Source organism: Thalassophryne amazonica, chromosome 21, assembly GCF_902500255.1.
Source record: "Thalassophryne amazonica chromosome 21, fThaAma1.1, whole genome shotgun sequence".
Lineage (NCBI taxonomy): Eukaryota > Metazoa > Chordata > Actinopteri > Batrachoidiformes > Batrachoididae > Thalassophryne > Thalassophryne amazonica.
The window spans coordinates 5,140,077-5,155,491 of NC_047123.1; the positions used below are offsets into that span (position 1 = coordinate 5,140,077).

The window sequence follows — 15,415 nt, forward strand, 5'->3', positions numbered from 1 at the left end:
CTCAAGGTGAGTGTGTGGTCTAACAAGAGAATAACAGGAAACAATTCCAGAGATGCAGCATACTTAAATTTTCACCCCATCAGGTTGATGAAGAAACCTGAACTACTTCTGCCTCTTCATAAACTTGTAGACATCAGCTGTGTGAGCTCCTGCACAAAACGTGTCACACTTGTACAATGACCAATTCACTCAAGTTTCATTAATCCACTTGGGCTCAGCTCACAAGACACACAAAAATTCATCATCACTCCTAAACCTATTCATCACAAAATGCCCCAGAGCTATTTAAAAATTACATTTCACCTACAGCTGCAGTCACACACCTTACTCACAACTTTATATGCAACTGCATAATGTGAACACCAGGCAATAATTAATCTGAAGGAAACTCACTCATGCATCTACCAAAGCCTCAGATCTAGATTTTGATCTGGATTAATTATCAATCTCATATCCCTGTGATAACTGGCACACGTGAAGCAAAGGTAAAGTCTTATGAGTTCACTGAGCCGAGTTCTCACCTTGTAAAAAGAGTCCATGGAGAGTAGAACCACCCAGGGAACATCTAATGCCTCAATGATCTTATTGGCTACAGTAGTTTTCCCAGAAGCACTTCCTCCACACAGACCTACAAAAGGGAAATAGATAAAAACACAACACCATGGTTACGGCCAAAGACTCAAACTGGTATATTATATAGAAGACAAAAAGCACAGTGCCACAATCTACAGGGTGTCTGAATGCATATTAGGCATTTAGTAGCTGTCAACTGGCACACGGATGATCTACGACCTCCACAGTGTGCAAATGGACTACACAATGCTATCCCATGATGCAGCTGGAGCCTGGTCAGTCCTGGTGCCAGACACAGATTTGTGGAGGGACCTTGCATTGCTCTGAGGTGGGGCACATTTTTTCAGCTAGAGAAATGTAAAGTACAGCCCTGTGTGGGACTACTTTCTTCTTCATCCCGCAGCTGTTCCTGCCCACCACGCTCCTGCTGAATTTCAGACCATTACCGCCCGCAACTGCAACGTGTGTGTTATGGTCAAGTGTGTCCGCTTTGAGAAGAAAGCTGTTGCTCTGCAAATATGACAAGAACCAAGCAGACCGTCCGAAAATCAACTGGTGGAAAAGCGTCCAGAAAGCAGCCGGCTATGAAGCGCTACACCTACAGGCGGCGTGAAGAATCCGCACTGTTACAGAACCAGTACCATGGCTCTGCGGGAGATCCGTCACTACCAGAAGTCCACAGAGCTGCTGATCTGCAAGTTGCACTTCCAGCACCTGATAAGAGAAGTCACTCAGGATTTTAAGACAGATCTGCATTTCCAGAGGAAGGAGAGCGGGCTAAAGTGATCCCACCGTGTCCACCACACAAATCTTGACCCTTGCACGAATGTGATCCCCACACTGACACGCAATCAGCAGATTCCAGCCACAACATCAGAGGTCTGTGTCCAGGGATTATCAAACTGACTCTAAAAAGCTTCTGAGTAGGATTTATACCTTACATCATGAGACCAATCTGGAGGACCTTAAGCGGAAATGGGAAATGGACTTGAATAAGACTATATCGGACTCTGTGTGGCAAAAGGTGATACGTAACATTCATTCATCTTCGGTCTCACTCAGACATGTGGTGGTCCAATTCAAAGTTGTGCACCGTCTGCACTGGTCTAAAGACAAGTTTCCAAACCAGATTTGGACCCATCATGTGATCGTTGCAAACAAACACCTGCTACACTTGTGCACATGTTTTGGACCTGCCCCAAACTTTGTGGATACTGGCATTCCATTTTTGAGGCCTCTTCCAGTATCTGCAGAAAAACTGTGTACCCTTGTCCTCAGATTGCTTTGTTTGGGGTAGCATCCCGGAAATCTATTTTGAACAGAAACCAAGAAAAAAAATGATTGCTTTTTATTCTTTATTGGCTCGTAGATTAATTTTGTTCAAATGGAAGGATGCGTGGCCTCCAACATTCGCTCATTGGATGAAAGATGTAATGGCACATATAAATTTAGAAAAAATAAGATATACGTACTTAAAGGTTCCTCTGGGAAATTCCAAAGCAATGCCTTTTATTTTTTTATTTTGACAGCGTGTCTGCTAAAAATCTGATCTAAATTGTTCAATTCTGTAGTTTGTATGCAAATCCTTTTATTATGATTTTGTACCAGATGGAATATGGTATGTTTCTTGAACCGGTATAGCACAGGGCGGGAGGGGAGGGATTTCTTTATTCTTTGTACAGTTTTGTTTGTGTTTGTTATTTTCTAAATTTGAAAAAAACAATAAAAAGATATTGATTAAAAAAAGAGGTCTGTGTCCAGAACAGTGCAGTCCTATGAACAGCTGCACCGATCCGTCAAACTCCCAGGACTCTGGTAGAGGACCTGAGCTTGAGGAAAACTCGCAGAATTTGCTGGAAATGTTTGCACGCATGGAATAAAGGAAATAGCCTACGCAGCTAAAGAACGCCTGGCGGAGTGTTGGAGACGCTTTTTGCTCAGATAAGACCCATCACAGTTAAAACTGCTGACTGGAAAATGGTGTTGTGCTCCTCCTTATGGCTTTGGAGACAGTAGAGAAATACTGCTTCTGACTTGGAAAGCTGAGCTCTTAAAAAGAAACCTTTTTACTGTGTTCCATATCAATTTCACCATAAGATAGCAAATTCACTGAACTCTTTTTTTTTTTTTTCAGCAAATAAAGCTGCTGTTTCTTTCAGCAATAAAACGAGCACTTTTCTGGCCTCGCCTCCAATTTTCCTGAATTCTCACTGGAATCACTTATCGGTGCATCTCATTGTCATCTCCCTCCACGTTACACTGCACAGAGCATCAGTTACAAACCCTACGCTTTGTAATATTTTACTGTTAGTTGTCTTCCACCCACCTTTGATCCAGACTGGGGTTTCCCCTCACAGTTAAAGCGATGCATTAAAAGTACACTGGGGTGTCGAGTTCAATGGTCTACTGCAGTTCGTCAACAACAAAAACTGCCTGTGTACCAAAAATACAAAGCCAACTTCGCCCTCCATCTATTCCCATTTACAGCAAACGGCTGCATCTCTCTTTCTGCAACTGGGACTCATTCTGAGCAAGATGCTTACGGTGCTAATCAGCAAGATGGCAGCTGATCATTAAAAAACCCCACAGGGAAGCATCAGAAACTCTTAAACTCGAGGCTTTAAAATGTCATTTACAAGCATGTAAATACATTTTGTGCATTACAGCACTAAAGCCGGGTTACTTCTTAGTCCAGCAGTTAAGGGATAAAATCGTGCACTTTTTTACAAAAGCGCCAAACTTTGTCCAGGGACTCTTTAGGTTATATTAAGTCATGTCAAAGTGGGAGACATTTGATTTTAGCCCTGTATCCTGCTTTTTTTTTTAAAGGGTGTTTGCATGGTTATAATACAGTGTATATTTTGCTATTCATATGACAATACGATCATATGGTTATTATGTAGGGGGCCAGTGATCAAGATTGGACATTGTTAAGCTGTAGAGAATGGCTACTGCAACTAGTGCAAAGCTATACTGAGCTTATGTGATCGTGTATCGTCTGTTGTGTGGCGTCATACGTCGTCGTACATCCTTATACATTAGCAGGGTGGTATGTTTCAAAATGGAAAGAGGTACAGGACTCATTTCAGGCCTGCAGGTATCTTTAACAGGCCTCTACCTCTGAGACATAAAATTAGGTCACTGTGATCTTCCTAGCATGAAAGCTGTAGAGAGTAGTTCATTAAAAATATTCATGACACATTTGTGCATATCTAGGAAGTTTGCCAACCAGGTATTTACAATGTTTTCAGTTACAAAATATGGTGATAATCGTCTTAATACCAATAACATAAAATAATAATGATAACAACAACAACAACAACATCTATAAAAACTGCAACAAAACAACATAATGATGGTGGTGAAGATGTTTAAATGTTTACTCTTTCTAGTAGTGTGCTACAGTTTTTGTGTTACTGGATTTGAACATAAATAGTCATGCAGAATCTAAGTTATAGAAGTAACTGTTACAGAACTACAGTGCTCTTAAATTTTAACATTAATTTACCATTATTTTTAAGAGTGTAAACTATGTTTAAGTGCATTTGTAGCATACTTTCTTTTTCTATGCATGTAAACAGCTTTCAGTCACTTTAATTAAATTAAATATAGAGTCATGATTTTATGTTATGGAAGATATAGCATACGGTAAACTGAGTGTTTTAAATTGTAAACTAAATGGTTATGGCCATAAAAACAAAATTGATTTCTTGAAATTAATAAAAAAGCATTTCTTTCTGTTCAAACACTGTTATTTTAGAGTGTAAATATGTTAGAGTGCATGAGTATCATCTTTCCTTTGCCCTATGCTTGCAAACAGCTATAATGCATAGGTATATTGATATTCACAACGAGTTAGACAATATTTAGTCACTTTCCCTAGATTAACGCTTTTTGTAAGAGTGTAAGCACACTGAAGTACATTCGAAGCATCCCTACTTAGCCTTAATACATTATTCATAACCTTCAAGTTTATATTATAAACTTAAATAGACATTTGGATAAGAGTTTGTCATGAATTATGTGCTGTAGAAGGCTGAAAATGGTTATTCTCTTAAACCCAAGTTTTTAGAGTGTAGACATTTATGGATTCAATGTCTCCAAATCTTATATACTTCAGGACACTATAAAGTACCTCTGATAAAGTTTTGGCACTTTTGTAAAAAAGTGCATGATTCCCCTAAAATTTGTCCCTTAGCCGCCGGACTATCTGAGTCACACAAAAGATAGTTCAGTTTCAGATTTCACGCTACTTTGTTTATACATAAAGATGTCTTAGCTTAAAGGTAACCTGCAGAGAGAATGAAGCAACATTCCCTCTGCGTCTGCTGTAATATGAGCTGTTCTGTTCTTTGTTTACATAGCTGGACAAAATTTTTCCCAAAATTTCCTGTATATTCATCTTGTCAATTGTGTCTGTAGCATGACACAAGCAGAGGGTCGCCCCGTTGAGTCTGGTCTGCTTGAGATTTCTTCCTCAAATCATCAGAGGGAGTTTTTCTTACCACTGTCACCTGTGGTCTTGCTCTGGGGTTTGGTAAGGTTAGTCCTTACTTGTGTGAAACGCCTTGAGGCAACTTCGCTGTGATTTGGCGCTATATAAATTAAATTAATTAATTAAATGGACCAGCTATGAATTCACATGAAGTGCATGTAATTCCCAACCTGTGAAGGCACTGACCCGCCCCATGTTTACAAAGGGACAGTCACGAGCAGCTCTATGCTTTCAAAAGTTTCCAGAAATTCCTCTACAAAGAAACTATGAGGGATGACTGAGTAGGACAGAGCCTGACCCGGATAAAAGAGGGCGTGGTTATTCATCTTTTGCATTCTGAGTAACCAACATTTCTCAAGAATGTGTGAAGTTTTGACTCACTGGGTGAAATGTTGAAAATGAGATTAGAATTTAAAACTTTCACAATTGAATTAGTTACAAGATTAGAAAAAGTTATATACAGTAGTTGGGTGACCAATTAAAACCAGAATGACATCGAACCCAAAACACATCTAAGTTTGTAAAATTAATGATTTCTTTGATTGTTACATCCTGTTTTCAGGGGTTGTCAACTTTATGAATGTAATCCTCTAAATCACTGAAAAACTTGCAGAACCAGTAAAGTAAAACTGAAACAAATGTTAAGTCCCTTCAGTTCCTCTCCACAGCAAAGCTGAAGCCGATCTGCATGTTGAATTGGCACAAGTTTTACACCGGATGACCTTCCTGATGCAACTCCACAGTACATGGAGAAATGTGGCAGAGGTAAGATTTGAACCAGGAAGCTTCCACACTGAAACCAAGTGCACTAACCACTTGTCCACCCCACCAAAAAAATTAAACTGAAACAAATGTATTATTTTAAGCAACTTTCAACTGAAATGAAGTAGACGTTCTCCCTGACTTAACACATGTATTGTTTGTGAACATCAAGTGTGACATTTGAGGAAAATTGAATTTCAAACTTTTTAGTCCAGAATTACATTACGTCAGGGGTCTGGTTTGTTTGCTGGAAAGGCCGGTTCCTGTTTGCTCACCAATGACGAAGGCCTCTTTGAACGTGGTCCCAGTGACGTTGTACCACGGCGGTCTGCCAGCGGTATAGATGGTCTTTTTACTCGTCCTGAGCAGCGGAGGCTCTGCCTTTGACTGGCTCGTGGTCTGTTTTTGTGGTGATATCGCAGGGGTCAAAGGGCACTGAGGGACATGGCTTGGCAGGCCACTCAGAGAATCATCTCCACTCCCACTGCAAGTTCAGAAAACAAGATTCCAAGAAGAGTCCAGCAGACTTTTCTCCAACAACTCGGGATTCCACATGCTGCACTTCAGTTACTACTGAAATCTACATAAGAAAAGTGATTCAGACCAACATTGATCACTTCAGCAGAAATACCCTCTGATACATTACATACGTGACTTCTAATTGAATAATCCAGCCAATCATGGGTCCCCCCCCCCCAAAAAAAAAACATTTTGCAAAGAAACACACACTAGTTCAACATCCAGCCATTTTCTATAACCTTTTTACTCCAGTTAAGGGTCATGAGGGAGCTGGAGCCTATCCCAGCAGTCACAGGGTGTGAGGCGGGGTGCACCCTGGGCAGGACTCCAGTCTGTCACAGGGCACAATAGGGGAGAAAAAAATGAACAGAATGCAGACAGAAATCTGAATGAATTTATATAATAAAAATGTTTTAAAAAATGGCTTATGAAAGACAGTTTTTCAGTGTAACATAATACAAAAGACCAGATCAAAAAGAAACAGATCTGCATCATTTTTAAATTCTCCTTGTTCTGACAGAGGGGTGTAAGAAGGCGATCAGTCAATCTGGTAGAAAATGAACCTCCTTGAACATATTGTGGAAGTATAACAGTGGAGATTTATTTATTAGTGAGAAGAATCCCATTTACCCTGAGGATGAATGAAGAATGATGCCTTCAAGTGAAAATGGAAGAGGCGAATGTCCTCCATCACACGCAAGGAGGACATTAAGTCTGGGTAGAGAGATCAATGTGGAGACGAGAAACACAGAAGGTTTTCTTCTATGTTTTCTTATATTGCCTTTTCATAACGATGGACAAAACAAAATCAACTATGAAATTTTAAAAAAAGAAAAAAAAAAGAGAGCAGAAAATCGAGATAAGACATCAGCGGTAATTTGTCATATCTCACAACATTAATTATATACACACACACACACACACACATATATACATATATATATATATATATATATATATATATATATATATATACATACACACACACACACACACTCACACTCAAAAATATAAACGCAACACTTTTGGTTTTGCTCCCATTTTGTATGAGATGAACTCAAAGATCTAAAACTTTTTCCACATACACAATATCACCATTTCCCTCAAATATTGTTCACAAACCAGTCTAAATCTGTGATAGTGAGCACTTCTCCTTTGCTGAGATAATCCATCCCACCTCACAGGTGTGCCATATCAAGATGCTGATTAGACACCATGATTAGTGCACAGGTGTGCCTTAGACTGCCCACAATAAAAGGCCACTCTGAAAGGTGCAGTTTTATCACACAGCACAATGCCACAGATGTCGCAAGATTTGAGGGAGCGTGCAATTGGCATGCTGACAGCAGGAATGTCAACCAGAGCTGTTGCTCGTGTATTGAATGTTCATTTCTCTACCATAAGCCGTCTCCAAAGGCGTTTCAGAGAATTTGGCAGTACATCCAACCAGCCTCACAACCGCAGACCACGTGTAACCACACCAGCCCAGGACCTCCACATCAGCATGTTCACCTCCAAGATCATCTGAGACCAGCCACTCGGACAGCTGCTGAAACAATTGGTTTGCATAACCAAAGAATTTCTGCACAAACTGTCAGAAACCATCTCAGGGAAGCTCATCTGCATGCTCGTCGTCCTCATCGGGGTCTCGTCCTGACTCCAGTTTGTCATCGTAACCGACTTGAGTGGGCAAATGCTCACATTCACTGGCGTTTGGCACGTTGGAGAGGTGTTCTCTTCACGGATGAATCCCGGTTGACACTGTTCAGGGCAGATGGCAGACAGCGTGTGTGGCGTCGTGTGGGTGAGCGGTTTTCTGATGTCAATGTTGTGGATCGAGTGGCCCATGGTGGCGGTGGGGTTATGGTATGGGCAGGCGTCTGTTATGGATGAAGAACACAGGTGCATTTTATTGATGGCATTTTGAATGCACAGAGATACCATGATGAGATCCTGAGGCCCATTGTTGTGCCATATATCCAAGAACATCACCTCATGTTGCAGCAGGATAATGCACGGCCCCATGTTGCAAGGATCTGTACCCAATTCTTGGAAGCTGAAAATGTCCCAGTTCTTACATGGCCGGCATACTCACCGGACATGTCACCCATTGAGCACGTTTGGGATGCTCTGGACCGGCGTATACGACAGCGTGTACCAGTTCCTGCCAATATCCAGCAACTTCGCACAGCCATTGAAGAGGAGTGGACCAACATTCCACAGGCCACAATTGACAACCTGATCAACTCTATGCGAAGGAGATGTGTTGCACTGCATGAGGCAAATGGTGGTCACACCAGATACTGACTGTATCCCCCCCCAATAAAACAAAACTGCACCTTTCAGAATGGCCTTTTATTGTGGGCAGTCTAAGGCACACCTGTGCACTAATCATGGTGTCTAATCAGCATCTTGGTATGGCACACCTGTGAGGTGCTCACTATCACAGATTTAGACTGGTTTGTGAACAATATTTGAGGGAAATGGTGATATTGTGTATGTGGAAAAAGTTTGAGATCTTTGAGTTCATCTCATACAAAATGGGAGCAAAACCAAAAGTGTTGCGTTTATATTTTTGTTGAGTGTGTATGTATATATATATATATATATATATATACATACATACATACATACACACACACACACGAGGGTAGGCTGAAAAGTTCTAAGGCTGACTATGATGCAGTTGTCGAATTGAACAAATTCAGTTATTTTTCTACATAGTCTCCCTGTAACTCCACACACTTCTTCCAGCAGTGCTTGAGTGCTTCGATTCCCTTGGCATAGAAGCTTTCATCTTGAGAGTCAAAATACAACCCCTGGCAAAAATTATGGAATCACCGGCCTCAGAGGATGTTCATTCAGTTGTTTAATTTTGTAGAAAAAAAAGCAGATCACAGACATGACACAAAACTAAAGTCATTTCAAATGGCAACTTTCTGGCTTTAAGAAACACTATAAGAAATCAAGAAAAAAAGATTGTGGCAGTCAGTAACGGTTACTTTTTTAGACCAAGCAGAGGAAAAAAATATGGAATCACTCAATTCTGAGGAAAAAATTATGGAATCACCCTGTAAATTTTCATCCCCCAAATTAACACCTGCATCAAATCAGATCTGCTCATTGACACTGACCCTATGTGTCTTTTTGCAAGGAATGTTTTTGCAGTTTTTGCTCTATGGCAAGATGCATTATCATCTTGAAAAATGATTTCATCATCCCCAAACATCCTTTCAATTGTCCAAAGTATCAACATAAACTTGTGCATTTATTGATGATGTAATGACAGCCATCTCCCCAGTGCCTTTACCTGACATGCAGCCCCATATCATCAATGACTGTGGAAATTTACATGTTTACATGTACAGAAGACGTGGCACCCACCGAGCTAACACCTTTGACATTCCAAGTTCTTCATGCAGAATGTGTTCAATTCTCTGACGATATATTCCCACAGCATCTGCTAGCTGATTAATCGTCGATCGTCTGTCGTCCATCAGACAGGGGCAGAGAGAGCCTTGCAGGCCGCCCAGACCATGGGTCGTCTTCAAGGCTCTCTCTGCCCCTCTTAAATTCAGCTGCCACTTCTGCACTGTAGATATGGAGGGAGCTTCATCCCATAATGTAGCAACCATATCCGCATGAATGTCCTTGGGCTTTAACCCCTTCTTATGCAGGTATTTAATCACACCGCGATGCCAGATTTTGTCCATTTTTGCCGATTCCCTCTACCACGAACTTTCAAACTTGGCTATGAACCACAAACTACCTCACAACCTGGAAGAAAATAACACAGTTAATCATCAGAAGAGTTGAACTTAATGCATGCCAAGTTCTATTGAAATGGATTTTCTCCTTCTTGGTGAGCCTTAGAACTTTTCAGCCTACCCTCATGTGTGTAGATATATATATATATATATATATATATATATATATATATATATATATATATACACACACACACACACATCTCACATTAAAAATAAAAATTGGGTTGGGGGGAGGTGTATACCCACTTTCTCAGTCAAAACTAACAATGCTCATGTACACAATTTCCATGAAGTTTCATAAAAGTCTTTATTAAAGCTATACGGTCTTTCCAATTTCACAAAACTGACAAATTTAGTTGGTCCAGCGAGACATCGGCATCAGTTTGACCAGCTGGTGCTCGGCCTGGGTTTGTGTGTTATACATCATACGGACAAAGTGAGGAACCTTGGAGTAATTTCTGATCCCACGATGTCTTTTGACCTCCACATCAAGGATGTCTCTAGGACTGCTTTTTTACATCTGCGAAATATAGCGAGGATCTGACCCATCCTGTCTATGGCTGATGCTGAAACCCTGATTCATGCTTTTGTTTCTTCTTGACTAAATTATTGTAATGTTCTACTTTCAGGGTTACCGCAGTCCAGCATTAGGGGTCTTCAGCTGGTTTAGAACTCTACCGCCAGACTTTTGAATCGTAGCAGAAGGTCTGAACATATCACACCCATTTTGGAATCTTTCCACTGGCTCCCTGTCTCTGTGAGAGCAGATTTTAAGGTTTTGTTGTTGACTTTTAAAGTTGTTCATGGACTGGCGCCATCTTATCTGGTTGATCTGGTGGAACTTTACTTGCCGGCTCGGGCTTTGCAGTCGCACAATGCGGAGGCTCTCTGGGTTCCCAGGGTGAAGAAGTCAGCAGGTCAAAGAGCCTTTTCTCATCGTGCACCCACCCTGTGGAACAGTCTTCCTGCGACTGTGAGGTAGTCGGAGTCTGTGGACGTTTTTAAGTCAAGACTGAAAACCCATTTTTATTCTCTTTCTTGAGAACATTTTTTATTTTTCATCTGTTTTATTCTTTTACTTCTGTTTTTATTTATGTATTTGAATTTTTTTTTATTGATTTTTAATTATTTATTTAAATTTTATGTTGAATTGTTCCGAGAGAGGCGCCTTGAGATGACTTTTGTTGTGATTTGGTGCATTATAAGCTAATTAAATTGAACTGAATTAAAAATATTTACCTGGGGGGAATTCCATAAGAAATATTTTTATTTTCCTTTTAACAGCATTTTCAGGATATACACATGTAACGGAAATGACCCTTGACCTCAGACGATGCGCGTACATGGGGCGTGCATGCTAACATCCATGAGATGTCTTGTAAATCACTTCAGAGGCCTCATCTGGTTTCAAAAACAGTGTTTTTAGAATTGGATGTGTTTATTTCTCGCTAACTTTTACTAAATATATGACTAACATATTGGATTTATTGAGAAATAGGCTGTTTTGAAGCGTTTTCTTTCAGGATTTTCTTTCACCAAAACATCAAATCTCAGCTTGCATCTCAGATGTACCTTCTGGCAACCTGTAGTTGAACTTTCAGGTCTTCTTTTTTACGAAAATCCTCCTTTGTACCACTTCATCGTGAAGCTGTATAACGGGATACAAAATGCAAAAATTGCACTGTGCACAATTTCTCTAATCACAGCCACAGAAGCTTGTAACTTCTTCTGGATTGTCTGGGTGTCTTTCCTCACTCTTCTCCTTCTTGCACAGTCAATTAGTTTTTGAGAACTGTCAGATTTACCATAGAGTGTCATACTATCTGTATTTCTTCATAACCAATGTAAATAAAGTCCAACACATATTCAGTGACTTGGAAATGTTCATGTAGCCATCCCCTGACTTGTCTGAAGAAAACTGGCAACAAAACTAATTATTTACAGGTATTATACCAAAGCGTCCTGTTACTTATGCAAGCAAACATCTTGGCTTTTCTATTTTTAATTAATTTATATCAACTTGTAGAGACTTGCTTTCAGTTTGAGTTTAAACGAAGAACAGGTGCTTTAGCTCAAATATTTCAGCCTAGGGTGATCCTCTAGATTGGAGTTTCCCACATGACATAACAGGTTAACATTAAGGATTTTTTTCCCCCACTTGCTTTACTGTGTAAGTGCTGACTACTTATCTGACACAGCACTTTGTTTGCCCATATACAATGTCAAGACCTGACATGTGCTGGCTGTAAGGATGTATCAAGTATTTATCAATGTTTAATTATTAATCATTTAGCTCTTCTACAAAATTCAGAAAATATAAAAAAAAATTAAATCAGAAATCCTTAAGTCTGAGGAGACATCTTGAAATCTCATTTTATACAACCAACAGTCCAAACCAAAAGGAAAAACTGACAAATCCACACATGAAAAACTGGAACCAAAGAACAATTTACATTTTTGCTTGATGAATGATGTCAACAATTATTTTCAAGTCATGTATCTCTTGATTAATTTTAGCTTCAGCTGGTAGCCATCAGAGATGCCTTGTACGCTCACAGGCGGCCCCATGCTGGTGCTCAACACGGGCATTCCACTTACTCTCAAGCATCTACAAGTCCAGGGAAACTCAATGTAACTGGAATTTAAGACAGTTTAGAAACAAGAATAAATAAATTATTCCATCAAATACTGCCTGTTTCTGACCACACATAGCTGATCAAAGATGTGAGACTACAAATGGACAGAAAAGGCAACAGTCGATTAAAGAATGCCATATTTTCAAGGTTTCTGAGGACCTGTAGATACACTGCTGTCCTGAAGAGAGAGAAGAGAGAGACCGTTTGCTCTGCTCCATCTCCGTGAACTCTGCTCTCCTCAGTGAAGTTCTCTACTCTTGGTGTGGATAAGAGGGAGGGAGGGAGAACTTGCCAACCCTCCCCAGGAAATCACACCGCTGCCCGGGCACAGCATGGCAGAGCGGGGTCGCCGTTCGCATGAGTAAGGCTGTCATCACTTGGCTGGTAGAGTTTACACTATGCCTCCACATTATGGTACAGATTTGAATAAATCCTTTCATTAAGGGGTGTGGTTGACAGGATTAGCCTAAAGGGCAGATTTTAAGGATTTATGTCCACTCAGCTGTGACTTTTTGGACACATTCAGACCGGGGTTAGTATTCTTGCTTGAACCAGATTCAATCCAGACTGCTTTCTAGCTGGCTAGTGTTTAGACCTTTCTTTCAAATCTGGCTCATCATTTACACATGTCCAAGCTCAATACAGTTCAAATCCAAGCTGTGTGCTTGCATGGGGTGTTTCTGCTTGCTGCAGCGAGTAGGACAAACTGGCTGTGTTTTATCTTTAATGACTGGGAATAGCAAACAGCTTAATGGATTATTTAAGTGCAGAGAGTCACCTGGCTTCAAATATGTAAACAAGAATTTGTGTGACATTTCAGAAAGGAATTAATTCATAACTTCACCAAAACTTATCTTCTTAAGGTCACATCATTAACCTGCAGTCTGTTAATGAAGATGACATAAATTCTGCTCTAACATCCTGTGATGATTTTCTGGTGCCGACATCTACAAGAGTGTAGGTGTGTGCGCGTTTGTGTGTGGTGATAAAGCGCTGCAGAGAAAGAAGGTTGCTTGCTTTGAGTGCTTTACTGGAGAAGACACTGCGGCCGCACGGGCGTAGTTTGAGGCCATGGTTCAGAGCTAGCCGGATTCAAGCCGGAGTTGCGTTCAGACAGTGTCAAATCCTGCTCAACAGTCTGTCTTAAAGCCGACTGCCGCCATACAGATTTAGAAAAAAAAAAAGTCTCTCAGGGATTTGGCCCAAATCCCGCTGAAACCAGATTACAAACCCTGGCCTGAACAGGTCTTTAAGTACCGGTATTCATGGGCAAGGACAACTGACTCATTCAATAGAAAGTGATGTGTTACTGCTTACTACCTTGTGAATATGACTTCCCATCTTGCAATAATTACTTCTGAAATTATCTTGAAAATGTGCATGAGGATTCTGCACGCTTTTTTGCAAACAGGCTGATCATCGGCCACAGGTTCTTCACCAAACATGGACAACACTTAACTATGTCGACCAATAAAAATGCACCCTAATCAGCACTGATTATGTTCTTTTGTGATTTTTAATAGAGTAGTAATGTAATGTTTGTGGTTGGTTTCAGAGTAGAAGGCTCCTGATTCAAACCCCAATCCTGCTACATTTCTCCATATGTGTAATGTGGAGTTGCGTCAGGAAGGCCATCCAGCGTAAAACTTGTGCCAAATCAACATGCGCTCCACCTCGGATGCTGTGCGACCAGAGTGAAAGCTTACTGTGCATATTCTTATACCTCTACATAAATCAGCACCATTTAGAGCCACCCCAGTCCAATACTGTCATCTAATTTTATTTTAATTAGTGAGACGAAAATTGTACATTGAAGATTTTATTGTGGATTCAGTAAAACAGTGATATTTCGTGCAACTTTGTAGTTAAATTGCTAAAATAATCGACATATTCATAATAAAGCATACACTTATTTGGATCTCATCTCTAACCAGGTGTAAAGGACTTGCTAAAAGACATTTTATCTCGTTAAGTGTCTTTAATCAGGTCGCTTTTGTTCGCGCTGGAACACAAAGCGCGGGGACGTGGATGCTAGCAGCTAGCTGCAATAACTAAATAAAGACAGTCGCTCAGGGAAACGACATGAGCTGTGCGACAGACTAAACATTAACCGAAACCCTGTCAGACCTGAGTCCAGAATCGTCCGCTTCCATTCCCTCATCCGTCATTAGTTCGTCCGTTTTCCTGCTGCTCGATGATGTTTCCATCTCTGGCGCGGCGCGGAAAACAAACACCAGCAGCGTGATGACGTCACGCAGCGTAAAATGGTGCTGTGTTTATAACTGTCGGAGAACTGGAACTTACTTCTCAAACCTTCTCTTAATACTACAGTCAAGTACGTATCGTATGACTTGAATATCGGAATAAAATAAAATCACCAGGATCACAAGTTAGAAGCATCAACACCACATAGATATTTTTGGATGAAAAATCGGATTTAGTATAACACTGCGAAATATACGTTATTTGTAATCAGTGCTGCATGTTTGGATTATAAATAACTGCATAAACACAGAAAGAACACAAACTTGAAACCAGTATAAGTTTTTTCCTCAATTTCAACAGTGCATTTTCAGTATTTGATGTATAATACACTTTTAACATCATGACATCTTATTTCTTATGCTGCCAAAAGTGTATGTAAAATATTAACTTCAGCA

The 15,415-nt window shown here is 40.3% G+C and overlaps 1 protein-coding gene across 2 annotated transcripts in view; it reads right to left on the reverse strand.

The window, feature by feature from the left end:
- si:ch211-243j20.2 (uridine-cytidine kinase-like 1) overlaps positions 1-15,011 on the reverse strand; it is a 39,599-nt gene extending 24,588 nt beyond the window's left edge. For both annotated transcript variants that reach the window (XR_004558412.1, XM_034161942.1), the window contains exons 1-3: positions 14,883-15,011; positions 6,106-6,314; positions 522-628 (exon numbers count right to left, since the gene is read on the reverse strand). Coding sequence is in view for 1 of the 2 variants with exons in the window: in XM_034161942.1 (XP_034017833.1) it covers positions 522-628; positions 6,106-6,314; positions 14,883-14,962 (396 nt within the window). In the remaining variant the exon portion in view is untranslated. The remainder of the gene's footprint in view (positions 1-521; positions 629-6,105; positions 6,315-14,882) is intronic.
- Positions 15,012-15,415: the final 404 nt, after the last annotated feature.